At 32.4% G+C, this 19,971-nt stretch overlaps 4 protein-coding genes across 4 annotated transcripts; 3 read left to right on the forward strand and 1 right to left on the reverse strand.

The window, feature by feature from the left end:
• Window positions 1-10,976: 10,976 nt before the first annotated feature.
• FOIG_13653 (uncharacterized protein) lies at window positions 10,977-11,531 on the forward strand (the record flags this gene model as incomplete). The annotated part of the gene is made up of 2 exons (XM_031214813.1): window positions 10,977-11,135; window positions 11,235-11,531. 2 exons carry the CDS (start codon window positions 10,977-10,979, stop codon window positions 11,529-11,531), a joined length of 456 nt encoding a protein of 151 aa, XP_031055329.1.
• A 1,793-nt stretch (window positions 11,532-13,324) lies between these two features.
• On the forward strand, window positions 13,325-14,671 carry FOIG_13654 (uncharacterized protein; the record flags this gene model as incomplete). Its single annotated transcript, XM_031214814.1, has 1 exon — window positions 13,325-14,671. The coding sequence occupies one exon, from the start codon at window positions 13,325-13,327 to the stop codon at window positions 14,669-14,671; it is 1,347 nt and encodes a 448-aa protein (XP_031055330.1).
• A 1,185-nt stretch (window positions 14,672-15,856) lies between these two features.
• Window positions 15,857-17,400, forward strand: FOIG_13655 (uncharacterized protein; the record flags this gene model as incomplete). Its single annotated transcript, XM_031214815.1, has 5 exons — window positions 15,857-15,891; window positions 15,947-15,980; window positions 16,052-16,185; window positions 16,237-17,163; window positions 17,265-17,400. 5 exons carry the CDS (start codon window positions 15,857-15,859, stop codon window positions 17,398-17,400), a joined length of 1,266 nt encoding a protein of 421 aa, XP_031055331.1.
• Window positions 17,401-18,982: 1,582 nt separating this feature from the next.
• FOIG_13656 (uncharacterized protein) lies at window positions 18,983-19,708 on the reverse strand (the record flags this gene model as incomplete). The annotated part of the gene is made up of 1 exon (XM_031214816.1): window positions 18,983-19,708. One exon carries the CDS (start codon window positions 19,706-19,708, stop codon window positions 18,983-18,985), a length of 726 nt encoding a protein of 241 aa, XP_031055332.1.
• Window positions 19,709-19,971: the final 263 nt, after the last annotated feature.

Here is a 19,971-nt window from a genome sequence, read left to right on the forward strand (position 1 = left end):
AAGGAAGTTCGGTGCGACCGAGGGTTCGGCGATGTGGAAATTGCGGTAAGACCGGACATAATGCAAGAACCTGTCAGGAGGGAATTGAGGCCTCTGGAGATGAGTATAGTAACTAGAATAAATTAATTAGATGGTTTATGGTGCTTTTATTGCGATTTATTTAAAGAAGGTTGAGATTTTTGATCGGCATGCTTGTCTGATCGGCATGCTTATCGTGTACGTTATAATATAACCTATAAAATTAAATAAGCTATTAAGAAAAATAATTATAATAAGCTTTATAATATAATAATAAAAATTAAAATAAACTAAGGAAAAGAAGATAATACTAGCTATATTAGATTAGTAATCTTTAATTATAAGATCTTTCTACTTATATAGCCTTACTATTAGCTAATTAATAAAGGCTTCCTTAATTATAAGATAAAGCTGCTTTATAAGCTAAAAGGGAAGTTACTTAGGAAGGTAAATCTAAGCTAAAGGGAAAGGGAATTTATTAAGGCCCTTTATAGTAGCTTTTATAATAAGTAGCTTAAGGCTATTTAGTAGTAGGCCAAGAAGGTATAAAGAAATAGAAAGAAAATATATTAAGTTTTTTATAAGTTTAATTACCTAAAGTTAAAGACTTAAAGTTATAATATTAGTATTAATAGCATAAAGAGGATTAAATAGGTTATAGGATATAATATATAATAAATTTAATAAATTAGCTAAATATTAATATATTATTAATATAAATAGGGGAAGTATATATTATACTTTTCTTAACCTTTTAACCTATAACTTAAAAGCTTAAGCTATAATTTAAAAAAACTAGCTTTTACTTATTAAATTCCTCCTTAAATAATTTAAAAAGTACCTAATAAGTCTTAATATTATAACTGCCTTTATTATATATATTATAATATTAACTATTTAATTACTTTAACCTTTCTTAATTACTACTTCTTAATAATTTAGCTATTACTTATATATTAATATTTATTTAATTAATTACTTATAATACTTCTTATATAATTATAATTCTTTTTTTTTATAATTTAGTCCTTTTTACCTTATAGTATTAACTTAATATTTTATTTATATTTTAAAGATTTTAAAACTTAGCTCTTAATAGTATATTCTTATATATTATAGCTATTATTCTTTTTATAAAAGACTTTAAGGCTCCTAATATTAACTCTAAGAAGCTATTATAATAGTATTTAATTTAATTATTAAGGTATTTAAACTAAGATTAAGTCTTAATACTTATCTTTAGGGTCTTTAAAGCCTATAGTATTAATAATTTAATAGCCTCTTTAAGAGGCATTAAGGTCTATAGCTATATATTAAGCTTTAAGATTATAGTTTTTAAGTTAAGAAAAGTAAGCCTAGCTCCTTTAAAACCCCCTTAGATATTACTTTTTATAAAAATAACTTTAAATATAATATAAAAGGTAAAAAAAAACTTAATCTTAGAAATATAAGTTATAAAGTATTTAATTAAATACTTTAATTTTTAACTATAAGCCTATTTTAATAGCCTAAAGTACCTAATATTAAGAGGCTAAAGTAAATAAGATATATAAGTAAGTATATAAAGTATTATAATCTTATTCTCTTTATAATATCTCTTAAAATTAGCTAAGTAATAGTTTTTATAACTATTAAGGATTAGGAGATAATACTAAGTATTTAATTATTTAATTATAAACTAATTAAAGTACTTTAACTACTTAAGACTTAGCTTATTATTTATTTACCTATTTTAGCTTATTATAATAACCTAATTACTAAAGAGGTTATATTTTTAATACTAATTAGTAAGGTAATATTAGCCTATATTAATAATAAATAATATAATTAATTAATCTTTTATATTAATTACCTAAATTATAATAATTTATTTTTAGTTTCTAAGCTATATTAATTTTAGCCTTTTTTATATTTTTAAACTTATAATAGTTATTCTAGCTATAATAAGGCCTATTATAAAACTAATCTTATTAAAGTTTTAAATATTATCTAATTAAATATTATACTTTATAATTATATTTTATATAAGCCTAAACTAATTATAAATAATAATTAAATCTTTATATTTAACTCTTTAATAGTTATATCTCTAAAATAAATATATCTTTAACTCTAGTTATTACTTTATAAAGTTATAAGCTTAATACTTACTAATAGGTAATATATTATAGTTTATAAGCAGAGAATTAGCTATTTCTTCTATAAAATATAATTATAAGGGAAATCCTTATAAATTTAAATTAAGGATAAATTAAACTATTATCTATTTCTTTAAATTAAATAGTTTTTATAATTTAAGAATAAAATTACATTATAATTAAATGCCCTGCTGGCAGTAATATAAGCAGCGCTTATTAATCTTATATATCTTAGTAGTATATTAAGTACTTAATTTTAGGTTATTTTAAAGGGCCTAAAGGGTAAGGAGGGTTTTAGCTTTATCTAAAGGTTTTAATATATTTAGTAGTTATAAACTAATTAATTAAATAAAAAGTTAGATATAAGAGGGAAAAGTGCAGTATATACTTATCTGCGGCATATACTTATTAACTATATTAACTATTATATCTTTATATAATAATTAAAATAAGCTCCTAATTAGGTATTATATATAGGCTACCCTTATTAACTAATATATATTAAATTTAATATTTACTATTAAATCTAATAATTAGTTATATTTAAAGTATTTATTTAAGGAAAAAAATATTTTTATAATGGGTTAGAGTTTAACTATATTAAACTAAGCTATGCTAGGTTTATTATTAGCAGATTGCATAGGGCATATAACTAAGCTTATTAAAGTATTATATCTCTTAATAGTAGATTCAATGCGTATTAGGCTTAATTAATATAAAGAAGTTTTATTAATAGCTAGTAAGCTAACTCTATAGAAGTAAAATAAGTATAAACTATATACTACTATTTATAAGATACTTATTAATACTTCTATTAAGAACTAAGATATTAACCTATTAGTCCTAGACTATTACTATAAAACTTTAGTCCTATCCTAATTAGTTAAATCTAATAGACTAAGAAGGATTTACTTAGTTTACTTATAATTAGTAGAGTTTATAGGGAATTTTACAGGGCATATATAACATAACTGCAAAGGTTATAATATAATCTCTCCCCTCCCTTAGGTCTTATCCCTAAGACTATACTTACTTACTATTTCTATTAGTTTATGCCTATAAGTATTAACTTAGACTTATTTTAATCTTATATATCTTACTAATTATTATATTAGGTTAAGTTTCTAAGAAGAAATATATAAAAACTTCTAAGTCTAATGCTCTTATATAATATATTTATAAATTTAATAATTTTATTATACTATATTCCTATTATTTTTATTATAATCTTATATATAAGGCCGTTAATAAATAATCTTATTATTACGGCAATTATATAAATATAAAAGTAATTTATAATAGTTTAAGTATTACTACTTTTTATAAGTTTTTATTTCTTATATTATTTTTAGTTTTTATATTAATCTTATAGTTTTAAAAAATATAAGAAAGTATAAAAAGTTAGAAGAAGATAAATAAAAAGCCGAAGAGGCCCTTGAAGAGGCTATAGTATATCTAGCTTATATTTATAAGATAAAGTATTATCTTAAAGAGCAGGGTAATAAGTTATTTTCTTATAGAATATAGTCTTTAGAGGAATAAGGTAGTTTTTCTATTAATTAGGCTAAGTCTTTAATTATTTCTAAGGCTTAGTCTTATAATACTATAGATTTAATTAACTAGAATTCTATTTTAGTAGATATTCCTTTTATTAATTCTATTATTTCTAATAGAACTTCTTTAGGAGTTATTAGGCGTTAATAAGGTGTTTTAGTAGTTCTTATATGTTTTTATTTTCTAGGTAGTCCTTCTATTTTACTAGGTATTCTCTTTGGCTATTAATCTTATATATATCTCTAATTACTTCTGCTTTATAGACTTCTAGTCCTAAGATTTCTTATAGTTTATTACCTATTTTAACTTATATTATATCTGCTGCTAATTTAAATAATAAAATATAAAAGATTAAATAAAGCCTAACTTTTAGTAATAAGTCTAGTTTATAATTATTTTCTAAAATTTTCTATAATACTTTATAAGATCTAATAAATTTATAGTCTAATTTATATATTAGTTGGTTAGTTTTAATATTTTTTATAGCTAAGTAAACCATATCTCCCTCTAAAAAGGTTAATCCCTTTAACTGTTTTAGATTATAGTAGTTTTTTATATGTTTTCTAATAAATTCTAGTTCTATTTATAGGTATTTATATAGGTCTTTTAGGTCTTTGCTCTTAATAATAGCGGCTAGGTTAACTAATTTCTCTTATTATATATTATAGTATATATTTAATATAAATCCGAAGTTAGTATAAGCTAGTATAAGCTTTATGCTTTTATTATATGCAGTATTATAGGTAAGTTAGGCTATTAGTAGTTTCTTAACCTAATTGTTTTACTTATAGTTAATATAATACTATAGGTATTATTTAAGTACTTGGTTTATTTATTTGGTTTATCTATTAACTTGCGGTTTAAATACTATTATAAGTCAGTGGTTTAGTCCAAGTCATGCCATAAGTAATTACTAAAATATTACTGCAAATATAAGTCCTTTATTAGAAAGGATTTCTATAAATAACCCATATATACTAATAATATATTAATAAAAAATATAAGAAAGTTCTTCTGTATTTATTACTTCTCTATAGGGTAGATAGTAGGAAAATTTTATAAGTCAGTCTATAATAACTATAATACTATTATAGAAGATTCTAGTTAAGGGTTCTTTTAATAAGGGTAATTTGGTTATAAAGTCTATTATAATTAAGTCCTAAGGTCATTATACCACTAGTAGTAGTTATAATTATCTATAAGGCTTATATCTCTAGGCTTTTATTTTTAAATATAAGTCGCATTATTTAATAATATATTCTATATCTTTCCTTCTGAACTTATATCCTTGGTTTTAGAGTTATTTTAGTATCTTATTAACTCCTTAATATCCATATAAGGGATATGAATAAAATTCGCAAAGGAAGTTATATTCTTTTTCCAATATGGGTTCTATTTTAGTTATTCTTGCAATAGTTTTAACTAATTAAGTAAACTAATATTCTCTATTAGGGTTAGTCTCTAGGAGTTATTCTTTAGTTTTAATAGTTCTTATATCAAAGTCAGGTTATTAGCTAATGGCATCTATATATCTATTATTAGTTTCTTTATAGTATATAATTATAAAGTTAAATTTATATAGGTATTTAGTATAGTATAGTTATTATTAGTTTAGCTCTTGTATTATTATAAAGTAAGCTATATTCTTATAATTAGTAAATACCTTTACTAGGTATTTACTTCCTCTAAGATAATATCTAAACTCCTTAAAATAGTTAATAATAGCTAGGAATTCTTTATTATAGATAGGATAATTAAGTTCTATTCTATATATCTTATAAGAGTAGAAAGCAATAAGATATAATATACTATTATTATCTTATTATCCTATTTATCTTCCTAAGGCAAAGTCAGAAGTATTAGTTTTAAGTTCAACTTGCTAATTAGGGTTAAACATAACTAGAATAGGTTTATCTATAATAGCTAATTTAAGTTATTTAAAAGCTTATTATACCTTATTATTTTATTAGAATTATTTATCCTTTTTAGTAATCTTAGTAAGAGGAATAGTAATTTTACTAAAACCTTTAATAAATTATTAGTAGTAGTTAGTAAATCCTAAGAAGAATTAGGTTTCTTTTATTAATATAGGTAGTTTCTATTTAGTAATTATTATAATCTTTTATTTATTTATTTTAATTTTATTATATAAGATTTTATATCCTAAGTATATTACTTAAGACTAATAGAAGTAACTTTTTATAGGTTTAATAAGTATATTAGTATCTTATAGTACTTTAAGAACCTTATAGATATATTTTATATGCTCCTCTTCTATGTTAGAGAAGATAAGGATATTATCTAGGTAGTAAACTATAAAGATATTAAGGTATTTTCGAAGTATATTTATAATTATATATTAGAATACTATAGGTGTATTAGTTAATCCAAAAGGCATAACTAAGTATTTAAATAATTTGTATTTCGTTTAGAAGGCTATTTTCTATTTATTGCCTTCTTTAATCTAAATAAGGTTATAAGTAGATTTAAGGTTAAGTGCCATAAACTATTTCTTACCAAATAGGCAGTCTTTAAGTTTAGTAATAAGTAGTAGTAGTATCTTATCTTTTTCTATAATCTTATTAAGTTATTAGTAATTTACTATAAGTCTTAGCTTATTTAAGTTAGGTTTTAGTATAAATATAACTAGATATCCTACTAAGGATTTAAACAGTCTAATATATCCTTTTTATAGTATATTATTTAACTATTCTCTAAGTATATTAAGCTTATCTTAAGATAGGTTATAAATAAAAAAGAATTTTAGGTTCTTTCTATCTTTTAATATAATTTTAATATTATAGTTTATATATTAAGATAACTTAGTATTTAGTTCCTCTTAAAATAATTTCTTATAGATATAATACTCTAGTAATATATTTTTAAGTTATTTATTAGATTCCTTTGTAGTAATTTATTTTATCTATTTAATATCTTAGTCTAATTATTTAAATTATCCTTTAAGAGTTGCTATTATTTATCTAATGTATTTTATTTTGCCTTTATAGTATTTATATTATATTCCTTTTAGAATAGGTAATATCTTATTGCATTAATCTTTACTACTCTTATTAGTTAAAGCTTAAGATCTTATATTATTATTATTTAAATTATTTTTTTTATTTAAAGGGTAGTCTTTGCAGTTTACCTAGCTAGTTCTCTAGTTAATTTATATATTATAGTATTATAACTATAGAAATCTAAGTATTAAGTTATATTTTTATATTAGGATAATATTAAAGTTAATACCTTAGTTTTTTCTATTAATAAATACCTTAAGGTAATTAATCTCTCTGGTAATTCTTCTATTATTATAACTATAGGTACCTCCTTCTCTATCCTTTATAATATAAAGTTCCTTTTTATTTCTCTATAATAGCCTTAGCTTATTAACTATTTTAGGGAAAATAAAATTTATATTAGCTTTACTATCTATAAGTATATTTAGCTACTTATCCTTAATTCTAACTTTTAATTCTAGGCAGGTTTATTAACTTTCTTTTATAGTTATTCTTAGAGCTTTTTCTAGGAGTTTATTTTCTTTTACTTTTTTACCTATCTGCTGCTTTATTATAGATAGTATATGCCTTTTCCCTATAGGTAATCTATACTATATTTGCTTTTAGTGCAGTTAATATTATTAGGATATTCGTATTAGGTAGTAAGTTATTATTAATATATAGCTTTTATTTTTCTTACTTTATAGTCTAGGATAAGATTTGCTTTTTCTTTTTTAGTAAGAGGTCTTTCTTTTTCTTATTCTAATTCTTCTAAGCATTTTTATAGTTATTGCTTATCTAGCTGCCAAATAGTGTCTTATTTATCTTAAGATACTTCTTCTTCTTATTATATAATATTTTAATTAATTTAGTTAAGTTCCTGGTTAAGTGCTTTATTTTTAGTAATCTTAACTTCTTATTATACCTTTTGCCTTTATTATATAATATATTTAAAGTTCTAGATATATACTAGAGCTTATTCTTATATTTTAGTATAAGCCTTTAGTTTTACTATTTATAATTCTTTATATTTCTTTATAACTTAATATCTAATTATATTAATAATTATATATAGTTTTTATTTTTAATACTTATTAATTTATATTAGGAAGTAATTATTTATTATCTTATCTTACTAATACTATAGGCAGTAGTATTATATATATAATATCTATAATATCTACTTATAGTTTAAATAATTTAGGTATCTCCTTAGATCTTTTTTAACTTAAATATATTCTTCTGGTATTATAGGATCCTCTAGTATTTCTTTTATATATGCTTAGATATAAATATTATTATCCTATTTTATAATTATACATTCTCTTATAAGTTTTATATACTTCTGGTGTTTATTATTTTAGAAATAGGCTTTATATTTATTATATTATAATATAATTTTTATATTTTAGATTATTTTATTTTCCTTATATCTAATATATTTGGTATTAAATTCTCTTTAGATTTAGTAAAATTCTAGGTAGTTTAGGTTATTAATATATTAGTTTGGTTATTTTGGGGTAACTCTGATAGGGATTTTATTTACTGTTAAGTAGGTTCTTTAGTTATTTTTTATAGTATTTAATTTATTATCTGGGTTAAGGTTAACTTCTTTTTCTTTTTTAATTATAAAAATAGTTTTACTATTATTATTAGATAACTTATTTATTATTAGTATTAGTTCTTATTTTAGTTTAATTTTTATATTTTATTTTACTTTTAATCTTTATTATTTTTATTATTTACTTTCTTTCCTTTTAAACTTAGGGTCTTTTCATCTTTTTATATTATATACTCTTTTTCTTATCTGTTTTTTACTTTTGCTTTATTTATAAATATCTGCTATAAGAGCTATATATCCTAGGATAGGTTATTATTCTAGGTCTAGATATAGGTAGTACTTCTTAAGGGTTTTTTTTTTATTAAGAAATAGATCTTAGATATTAAGAGATAGATTAAAGTTTTTAATATATTTTATTAGTTTAGTTATATTATATTTATCTTTATAAGTTATATTAATAGTTCTAATTACTATTTGGGGTTCTTTATATTTCTTAATTATATTAATTTTCTTATTTTCTAGGATTAGTTTATATTTTTAGTTAGTCTTAATAGGGTTTTTATATTCTGGATTATAATATCCTTTCTTATTATAGTTTTAGTAAGTGATTTTAGACTTATTTTTCTTAGTTATTCTAATAGTTATTAGTCTAGAATTAGTATTATAAGAGGTATTATTATTTTATTTCCTTCCTTAATTGGTATTATAGCATGGTTTATTCCTTTGGTATCCTTAATTGCTTTAATTATAATAGATTCTCTATTAGAATTATATATTATTAATCTTAATAGCTTTATTAATATAGTTAACTAGTATCTTAGGTCTAGCTTCTTTATAGAGTTTTACTTAGATTATTTCTTTAAGCCTATTAAAGAAGAGTAATATAAGGGGTTCTTAGTTCTAGTCTAGTTTAGTAGCTAACTAAAGGAATTTAGTTTTATATTTTAATGCAGATTTAGTTTATTAAAGTACTTTGATTTTTCTTTCTGCTTGGCTTTTCTTATTAACTAATTTAAATGCTTATTATATAGCTTTCTTAAATTTAGTATAGTTATTATAAATTTAAAAGGTTTTAGGTAGTAGTTTATCTTTTAGTATAATAGTAATTTCTTTTAGTATAGGTTAAAACTATTACATAGTATTGCCTTTAAGATATCTTAATATATATATAACTCTATTATTATTATTAGCAAATTAGTTTAGAAAGTAGCTTATATAGGCTTAGCATTAGGTAAGAAAAGTAGCTAATTTGGCAAGGTTTTTATTAAACAGTTTAGGTATATTTAATTTAAGAATTTCTCCTATTTCTTTTCTACTAGCTGTAGTAGCAGTAAGATTATGCATTTCTTAAATAGCATTCTAGTAATTAGTTACCTACTAGGCCTAAAGTTCTATGGCTTTAGTAAGGGCCTGTCTAAGGTTATTTATTTTAGTAATTATATTAGTTATCTGCTGCCGAAGTTAGGTAATATTAGAGTTAGTGCTACTCTTAGAGTTATTATCTATGTCTTAATTATTATTAATAGGTGCTAGAGCAGTATAGGGTATAGCATATTACTAGGCAGGGTTAATATAGGCGGCTATTTGTATTTATATTACTTAGCATTACGCGGTATAGTCTAAATAAGAGCTATTAACATATAACAGGTTAAAGTCTAATTATATTAAACTAAGCCATACTAGGTTTATTATTAGCAGATTGCATAAAGTATATAACTAAGCTTATTAAAGTATTATATCTCTTAATAATAGATTTAATATATATTAGGCTTAATTAATATAAAGAAGTTTTATTAATAGCTGGTAAGCTAACTTTATAGAAGTAAAATAAGTATAAACTATATACTACTATTTGTAAGGTACTTATTAGTACTTCTATTAAGGACTAAGATATTAACCTATTAGTCCTAGACTGTTGCTGCAAAGCTTTGGTCTTGTCCTGACTAGTCGAATCTAATAGACTGAGAAGGATTTGCTTAGTCTACTTATAATTAGTGGAGTTTGTAGGGAATTTTACGGGGTACACGTGACGTAACCGCGAGGGTTATAATAATTTTATTATAATCCTATAATTAAAGTTTATAAATTTATAAGTTTTTACTAAGATTATATTATATCTTATAAGTAAACTAGAGTTTATTAATTACCTTAGATTTAGTTTATTAGCTGCCTTATATTATACTAGTATCCTTTTATTTCCTATTAAAATTAGTTTATTAGTTGCTAAATAACGCGAGGGATGCTGTTAGGGTCGCGATAACCTCCGTCATTTAAGAACTGGCCATATAAGACAAGTTCCCATCTTGGCCTTTGATCTAATTTTCTGGCTCCATTACACGTATGTTCTACCAAGAATCCCTGCTATCGCTATGCTGATAAAAATATAGTACCATCGACCGTCTGGTATCGATGTGGGAGGGCCTTCATGCTAACCCAAAGGACCCAGAGGCTTGGGTGACCACCAAGTCATCCGATTAGGGCAATTAGGTCATAGCCGAAGGTGATGACGAAGGCCTCAACACACCTCTGGCGCCATTCTACAAGGACACCAACAACTTCTGGACTTCAGATGATATTCATAAGACTGTCAAATTCGGCTATGCCTATCCTGAAACCAAGTCTTAGACCTTTAACAATCCGGAAGACTATCGCAAAGATATCTACAAGCAACTTGAGACCCTTTACCCGACGGGCTCACTCGCCACCATGATTACTGCAAGCAATGCTGGAGACCCTAAACCAGAGGAGACCCTTCGAACTCAGGCAAAGAAATTTGCTCGTATCACTGCTATCAATGAGCCTACCACCGCAATCACAGCTCTCTCTATTACTAAAGCTGTATCATCACTTGATGATAGACCTAAGGTGATAGACGCTCTTCCAGATGTTAAAGTGCCCAAGGTCAAAGTTCCAGAGGACCAATCGCTAGGCAAACTAGTCCCAGACAACAGCTACCTCGAATAGCTCGTCAACATCAAAGCCGTAAAGCATGCTCTTGGTGGTCAGTACCTTATACATATATTCTTAGGCCCTGTTCCACCCAAGGAATCTACCTGTCTATATGCCGTCTCTCCCAACCATGTTAGAACATTCTCTCCGCTGGGCCAAGACACCAAGACTTCTTGCGGTAAGTATAAGGTCAACCAGGCAGCCAACATGGAGGTTACGGGCCAGGTCCCTCTAACCATTGCACTTACTAAGCGCTACTTCGCCGATGAGTTAGAGAGTCTTTCTGAAGCCCATATCATTAAATACCTTTAGAAGAACCTCCACTGGGAAGTCATTGATAATTCGGGACAAAGACTCCGTGGCCATCGATCATCTGTTGATGGCCTGCTCGTCGGTGTTATCAGCAACAAGGTTACTCTTCCTGGGAACGGAAATGAATTTGCTTAGTACTCGCCAGATATCACTGTCTACCCAGAGATTACTACTAAGGCAGATGAAAGCGGTGGTCGTGCGGAGGGAACCGGTGTTACAGAGGATAACAAGTACTTTTAAGATTCTCTTACTATCACAATCAATAGTCGCGGTATGGTCAGAGTTTTCAAGCTTAAAATGAAATTTGGCTTTTAGGTGGATTTCTTATTCCTTAAGGCTATATTTACCCTAGAGCATTAAATATAACTTTTTGGCATTGAATTATATAACCTTTTATTATTATTATTTTACTTTCTTAGTATATGGGTGTTTAAAAAGTAGCCCTAATTATATTAATCTTTTCCATAAATACTTTATTATAATTAAAATCCTGTGTTTTATATGGCCTATAGCAGGAGTATTATAATTTACTATTCATTATCTATTTATTATCTTAAACTCTTTTAATTTAAGAAGTTATACCCTTGCTAATCTTAAATTAAAATGCCTATTTTACCTTTTTATAAGATAGCTTTATTATTATAAATAAACCTATTAGGATCCTGCCTGCGTGGTTAGGGAGCCCGGGACTGATGCATTAATAGAAAGCCTGGAAAAGGCCAGCAAGATTCTCGAACAGTTCCTCTCTACAGTTACGATACCTGAAGAAACATATCATGCTGCTGGTATTCTGACGGGGCATATATTGCCCTCGCTAGCATGGCGAAGAATGGAATGGCGGATGCTGCCATCATTTGCTTCAGTCGGATAAGTACGTGCTAAGCAAGCCCCAGGTTCGAGCGAGATTTTACACAGTTTAGGCGTGTACTTATGCTCGGCCTGTAGGGCTTTCTTTTAAAACTAGATTCATGGTAAGGGATGAAGGTGTATACACTTAATACTGTCTGGGTTTTAGGAAACGAATCTCGCTTGAGCTGGCAAATGTAAAGTACAATATAGGCTCTAAGAAACGTGGGACACAATTCAAGCAGTGAGTGGCACGGAATGGGCTTGACGAAACGAGGACGAAAATCGGGTGTTGTATACAAACAATAGTGACTACTGCCGTTTCGGCTACAAGCTGCTGTGTGTAATAAAGTGTATTGTGTTATAGCGCTGCGGGGTAGGAAGGGAAGTGGATGGATTGTATGTGCATATTACACTTTACCGGAAAGATCTCGGGTCACTTGCCTGAATTAGTCTACTGCATGACCTTTGTTCCAATCCAAGCTTTGTGATGCTCGGGGCTATGGCCATGTTGGTGGACACTAAAGCGGGATTTACAATCCGCGTGTAAGCCGCGGACTTTCTAATGACAACCCGGCAAGGGATTGCCATGTGCACGTCCCTGAGCCAAGAATAGCGGCTCACTAGCTTCCAAAGCAGTGATGGAGGGTAAATGTCACTCTGCAGAGGACTAAAAAGATTTCACCTTCTCAGCTGAAGCTAAATCGCTTCGTCCGAGGATTCACATGGCCTCGTCCGAGGATTCACATGGTTCAATGGAGGACTGGTCTGGGGTAGTAGACGATTGACATGAACCAAATTGTGTATTTAACTGTACTTGATACCCTTATCACTATGATGGAGTCACTAAGCAAAAGGTCTTTATATCAAGATCTTTGTGACGCTTGCATAAACCAACTTCTATGAGACGTTGGCTATCAGACTACTAAAGCCTAATCTTGCCAGTCATGTTTCCTCGTTTCATGCTGCTGTCAGTGGCGGCATTCTCCACTCTGGGTGTGTCTGCCCCCGTTGAGGAGCGACAGCAGCCTGTACTCCCCACTGAAGATTCTTTCTACAAGGCCCCTGATAACATCAATGACTACCCTCCTGGCGCCATCATCGACTATCGCAAACCACCGTCTCCCATTGCTGCATTTGGTGTGTCTCCTGTCAACTTGAAAGACACCTGGCAGATCTCCTACAGGACCAATGACAACTTTGGCAAGGCTCTCTCCACTGTCCTTACCGTCTTGGTCCCGTACAGGGCCGACTTTACAAAGGTCCTCTCATATCAGGTCGCTGAAGATGCTGCTTATGCCGGCTGTGCTCCGTCTTATGCCCTTCAATTCGCCTCTGCCACTGGCGGACCCCTTGGAACAATCGTCACTCAAGCAGAGCTTTTGCTGATTGAAGCAGCTCTTGAGATGGGATGGGTCGTCATTACTCCAGACCATGAAGGTCCTGACGCGGCTTATCTGGCAAACAAACTTGCCGGATATGCCACACTTGACGGAATCAGAGCTGCCATCAACTCTGCCAACTTCACTGGCATCTCGAACAACCCCACCATCGGAATGTGGGGATACTCTGGTGGCAGCATTGCGTCAGCTGCTGCGGCAGAGCTTCAGCAGTCCTACGCTCCAGAGCTTCGCATCGCCGGCGCTGCTCTTGGTGGTACTGTGCCCAACATCACATCTGTCATCAAGAGTATTAACCGGGGACCTTTGGCTGGTATCATCCCTCCCGGCATGATTGGGCTAGCCAAGCAATACCCGCTCCTCAAATTAGGACTTGATGCTGCTCTTAAGCCAGAGTACAAAGCCAAATTTGATGCTGTTGGAAATCAATGTTTTGTGGCTGATATTCTTTCGTTCTTCGAACAGGATGTAGTAGGAATGCTCAAAGACCCTGCTATCTTGACACAGGAACCCGCCAAAAGCATTTTAGACGAGAATGCTCTTGGTAAACACAGCCCCAGCATTCCTCTGTTTGTTTACAAGTCCATTCAGGATCAAGTCAGCCCCATCAAGGATACTGACGATCTTATCAAGTTCTACTGCTCTGGCGGTACTAAGGTTCAATATGACAGAGACTTGCTCTCGGAGCATGGTTCGCTCGCTATCATTGGAGCTGGAAAGGCTCTGGCGTGGTTGAAAGATATCATGAATGGCAGGAAAGGGCCAAGCCAGTGCAAGACCAGTAACGTCGTGTCTTCCCTCCTGGATCTGAGGGGTTCAATCACCCTCTCCGCTGCTTTGATTGAGGCCCTGGCTGACCTGGTTGGAAAGCCAGCTGGTCCTATCATTGGTTAGAAAGCGAGCCCAGGCAGGGTCTCACTCTAAGTCTTAGGTAGTCTACTACAGTACACGGCGTAAAGAGCAGTGTCTGACAAGTCTCGCAACTAGTACTCTTTACCTTCTTTCCAGATAGCATTCTTGACTTGACGGGGTCACCCATGAGATCCTGGCACGTGGCCAAAAGCGTCATAGTAAAATACACTGATTATGCCTTCACAAGTGCTAATCTTCTTCTACAGCTCAATTGTGCGCACTGCCTATGTAGGAAATGATTGTGAGAGTGAGTAATCCCGGCTATATCACCTGCCGAACAAGAACTTTTGAGCTTGAGATTTTAAGATCATTCAGGCCAATATCGACAAAACACGTGCCTTGTTACCAGTACTACCCCTGGAAGCTGCAGACTGCGTAGTCTTGGTTGCACATTAACATACCTCAGAACAGAGACTCCGTCGTACAAACGTGTTGTGCTCCTTATTGAGCTGAAGGAGCTGGGTGCCGTAGTTACAGAGTTTGTTATTTCAGAAAATGCCATCCTTGTATACAACAGCTGAAACTTAGTCACAAAAGGGATTAGTTGAAATTAACTGAGGGTTAGCGTTTTTGGGTAAAGTAAAAATAACACTACTTTCCCGGTTATGGGCTCCAAAATTACCACATCTACTCCACATCTTGCAACAGGGCAGCATGCACAGGGGTAGGTCGCTTATCCTTCTTGAGATAAATAGGTAAATAATTCTTACAGTCTCAATGGCTATGAGGTCTAGAAAGACTATCCATAGCCCCGTTGTAAGTTGCTGAGTTATATAAGGTACGAAGAGAATCTTGTTGCCGCATCCCAGGCCCAAATCGGTCATACCCGACCCTCGGGCACGTATTGTACCGTTGAGTGGTGTCATATTGAGACCATTCTCAGCCCGCAACCCCCTGCCTGATCGACGTACCTCATTCCCTCCCTGAAACCATCCTCCGAAGCTAGTGGCTATAAAGTTCATTTCGGATAGTGCGGGGTACAGTAGTGCAATTGCCATCACCACGCTAGAACAGGGCCATTGGGTCTGCTTCTGGTCATTTTTTGGACATATAATGCGGCTTAGTGTGCATTTAGGAAGTGAAGGATGACTCTCCATATTGCACTTTTGATAAACAAATTTTGCCTTGTTAGCAATTGATTGTCATTCATTTCTTCAGGTAACAATCATGGCTACATCACTTCAAACACCGCGACAAAGGAGGTATGCACATACATTCCTGTGTCCTTTGTACGATTGGTGGAATTAACAAATGCAGACCAACCAAAATTCGATCACTTCGAGCCTGCTTGGTAAGTGACCTCGCGTCACACTCATCTTGTACTGAATCTGACATATTCTTTGGACATGTCATTCAAGAAAGGTCCGATGTGATGCTCTGAGCAAAGGCATTCCCTGTACCAATTGCACTGCATTTAATATCAAGTGTCAAGTTCCAGGTATAGGGGAGCACCGAGTGAGGATTCTCGCCAGCCGTGGAAAAGGAGAGCACACTATGTATGAGTTCCAACGATCCGTTTCATGATCTCACGTGCTGACCAGGACTAGAGCACAGAGAGATTCCCCAAGTGATTGCCTCAGTACGCCTGCCTCAAGTACTGAGGCATATCAAATAACCTCTCAACAAGACGGAGTTGTGTCACTAACCAAATTCAATGTTCTGCCTATCACATCGGCAGGCCATGTTGTTTATATTGGCGAATCTGCGGGCTTTAACCTCCTCCTTCATGGAAGTCAAAGACCCATAGTGCATTTCCCTATGCCTCGGGATACACTCGTGCTGTCAATACCTCCTGGACTGGACCCTCTCGAAATACGGATCTTAAAACGAAGAAGGGCCTTTGTACTACCTCCGAAAAGGCTTTGCGACGACTTGATAGAGACTTACTTTGCTTGGGTTCACCCGATTGTACCCGTCATTAACCGCACAAAATTCATGTCACAATATCGAGATTCTAAAAATCCCCCCTCGATGCTCCTCACTCAGTGTATCTTACTGGCCGGCGCCCGAATCAGCACAAACTCACAATTAATGGTTGATGGATCAGCTTCAACTGCTGTTGCAACGTTTTATCGACGGGCAAAAGCCCTTTATGATGCCAACTATGAGCGCGACCGAATTACCTTGGTGCAATCAATGCTCTTAATGGGCTGGTACTGGGCTGGCCCTGATGACATATCCAAGAACATGTTTTATTGGAGCCAATCCGCAATCGCTGTTGCTCAAAATTTCGGTCTACATCGCAGCATGGAAAAATCGAGATTGTCAATAAGTGAAAAGAGACTGCGTAAGCGCATTTGGTGGACGCTATTTACTCGAGATCGCGCTTTAGCTGTTGGCCTGGGACAATCGGTATCCATTAACCTCGACGATTGCGATGTCGATATGATAGCCGATGATGACTTCATCGAGCATGATGGGGATGATATCGACGAATACCCGCCAGATCCTATTCACGTAGGATTTTTCATTCAGTACGTGAAGCTGTGTAAGCTGATAGGACTTGTCGTATCCAAATATTCCAACTTGTCCAGGCGTGGTCAAGACTGCGATGACATAAACTACATTGCTACAGCCCTATCCAAATGGAAGCGGGAGTGCCCCGTTACCATGCGCTGGGAGCGATCAAAGCACCATTTTTGGTCTGGGATACTATACTTGCACTACTTCAGCGCTCGTTGTCTGCTACATCGGGCAAGTTCCCCTCGTAACAGAACGGCTTTGCAGGATACAAAACAACCTTATGGGTCACGAGATGGTACTGTTCACGCAGCAAACATGATTACCTCGATTGTTGAAGCCCTCAGCGACAGACAACAGCTACGTCGTTGTCCTCCATTCATCGTCCACAGCCTCTTTTCAGCAATTGTTATACACTTACATGTGTCGAATACGCCGTGTCCGCCTATCGGTAGACTTGCTCGCCAACGAGTCAGCACTTGTTTGGAATCCATGAAAGATTTAGCACAAGTGTGGGCGGTAGGACGAACAGTGCTGACAATGATCGAAACGATTTCCGGCCTCAATAGCGGTGAGAAGCCGTCCCCTCCGAAAGGCGAAGTCTTTATCGATCTAGGATGTGCCGACGCTTCAGATCAGGCTTGTAGCCTCGATAATCGAAGCCCAGCCACAGACGTTAAAAATAAGACCCAAACACCCCAAGATTTGCCAAGTTGTTACGAAACACTGCCTTATCGCGAAGCATATAACCCAGATGTCATAGACTTCGATAAAGGACATTTCACCGTTCAAGGCTATCCTCCACACTCCGACCTCGGTGATCCTCCAGCGCAAATTGACTACAGCAGTCTATTACCAGATGCAAGTGTTCACTCAGGACTCGTACCTGTCACATTTTATGTTGAGGACACAGCTCAAATCTGCAACCCAATAACAGATACAATTATCCCTACATGGGATCAGTTTCAGATGGGTTGTCAACAAGACTATAGTATTTCAGTGCCTTGGAGTCTGGAGCTTGACTTTGAAGGTCTGACAGCACCAAGAATAGGTATAGTTAACCCAGAATCAGAATGTTATATAGAAAGTAATAGTATTATATATTAAAACAAACTCTGTTACATACTTACTAAGATAGCTTTAATAACTATAAAAATATATCCTAAGATAATATAAAAATAATAATACTAAGCTGTTTATTAATGATATATAATAGGGTTAGTTAAATAGTAAGGATAGTATATAATAATTTTAAGAGGATAAAATAGTTTATAAGCCTGGTAAAGTGAGACTAGGGGTATGTAGCGATGTAAAGGACTAAACTACTTAGGTAGTCTAAACATTAGGCAGAGCTGCATTGAAATAACTAGAGACAAATTATATATTTATAGATACTAATAGGGAGGACCCAACGTTTTTAACAGCTGTAATCACAGATACAGAGGGGAGAATTATACTAAACGCAAACAATACCATGACGTTTTTCATTACAGGGCCCAGGGAGATTATTGCTATAGATAATGGGTATCCAGCAGATTTCACCTCATTCATCTCAAAGAAAAGAAACGCCTTCAATGGGCTGGAACTTGCCATCACTTGCTCAAGGGTTAAGAGCAAAAGGGCTTTTGCCGTCAAGGCAGAGTGTCATAGTTTAGAGGCCGTTTTCATAAATATTAATCTGGAACAGGCGTAAGAGTTAGCTACAGAGATTTGCCAGCTAATATTAGTAAGGCTATACAATATAATAAGGAACTAGTCTATGGAGCTGTTAACCGGCATTAACACGTGCTGGAAGGGTAAAATTGAGGCTGGTAGTCGATAGCTTGTAGATTTTTAAAGTTCCCATATTCCAGTCTGCATCTTCTTTCCACTGACCTTTGCATGGTAGGGTGCCAATACCGGGAATGCTGATTTGAAAAAGATAGTTCCGTTTAATGAATTTTGAGAAATGTCCAGCACAAACCCTCCACTGCTGGGTTTATAATATTGATCCTTTGCCTTGAAAGAGGCGGGTTTATTCTTGCTAGCAAGCGTAGGGTCCGATGTATCAATTCTAACCGTTAACTGGTTCATGCGAAAATATTCATTCGCAAAGTCAATGGTTTTCAGACCCCCAAAAGTATAAACTTGACTGAAGAAGCCCACGAGGTACGAGTTGGTGACGTACCATAGGTCTCCATTTGTCGCAACCGGGGCGGGAGGAATCCCATACCGTCCAGTCGCGAGGATCACTTCCACTTGGTTCTGACTGCCAGGCCTGGCCTCCTTCATTGGGATAGGATCGGTGATGTAGATAGAGCCGATTGTTTGGAAGTCTTGCCAATTGGACATGTTTCGGCCGTCAATTGTGACAGCATATCGAGTATATTTGAGCTTCAGCTTCTTTGGTGAGATATTTGCCCTTTTTCCGGTGTTGGAGTTCCCATTACCGAAATCAGCAGAAGAGATATTAACAACAGGAACAGAGCCATCATTCTCAAAGATGGAGAGCCCCTTGATAGCTGCGGAGATAACCCAAGTCGAGTTGAGGAATACCAACAAGAAATAAGACAAGTGCATGATTGTCGTAGTTGTAAATTAATAGAAAGATGAAGACAAATAGAAATATGCAGTGTAGCATCAAGGAATGATAGGACAAGTAAAAGCCGCGACAGTCCAATTTATACCAGGTCTGCATGTATCAAAGGCATAGACCTTCTGACCAATATTCGGAATGATGGCGTTTTCAATTTACTTTTATGGCATATACTAGTCCTTTTACGCCATATCGTACGACTTATAACAGTAACTGTTATATATTACCTAGGTCAACTAAACAAGAT

Source organism: Fusarium odoratissimum (assembly GCF_000260195.1).
Source record: "Fusarium odoratissimum NRRL 54006 unplaced genomic scaffold supercont1.35, whole genome shotgun sequence".
NCBI lineage: Eukaryota > Fungi > Ascomycota > Sordariomycetes > Hypocreales > Nectriaceae > Fusarium > Fusarium odoratissimum.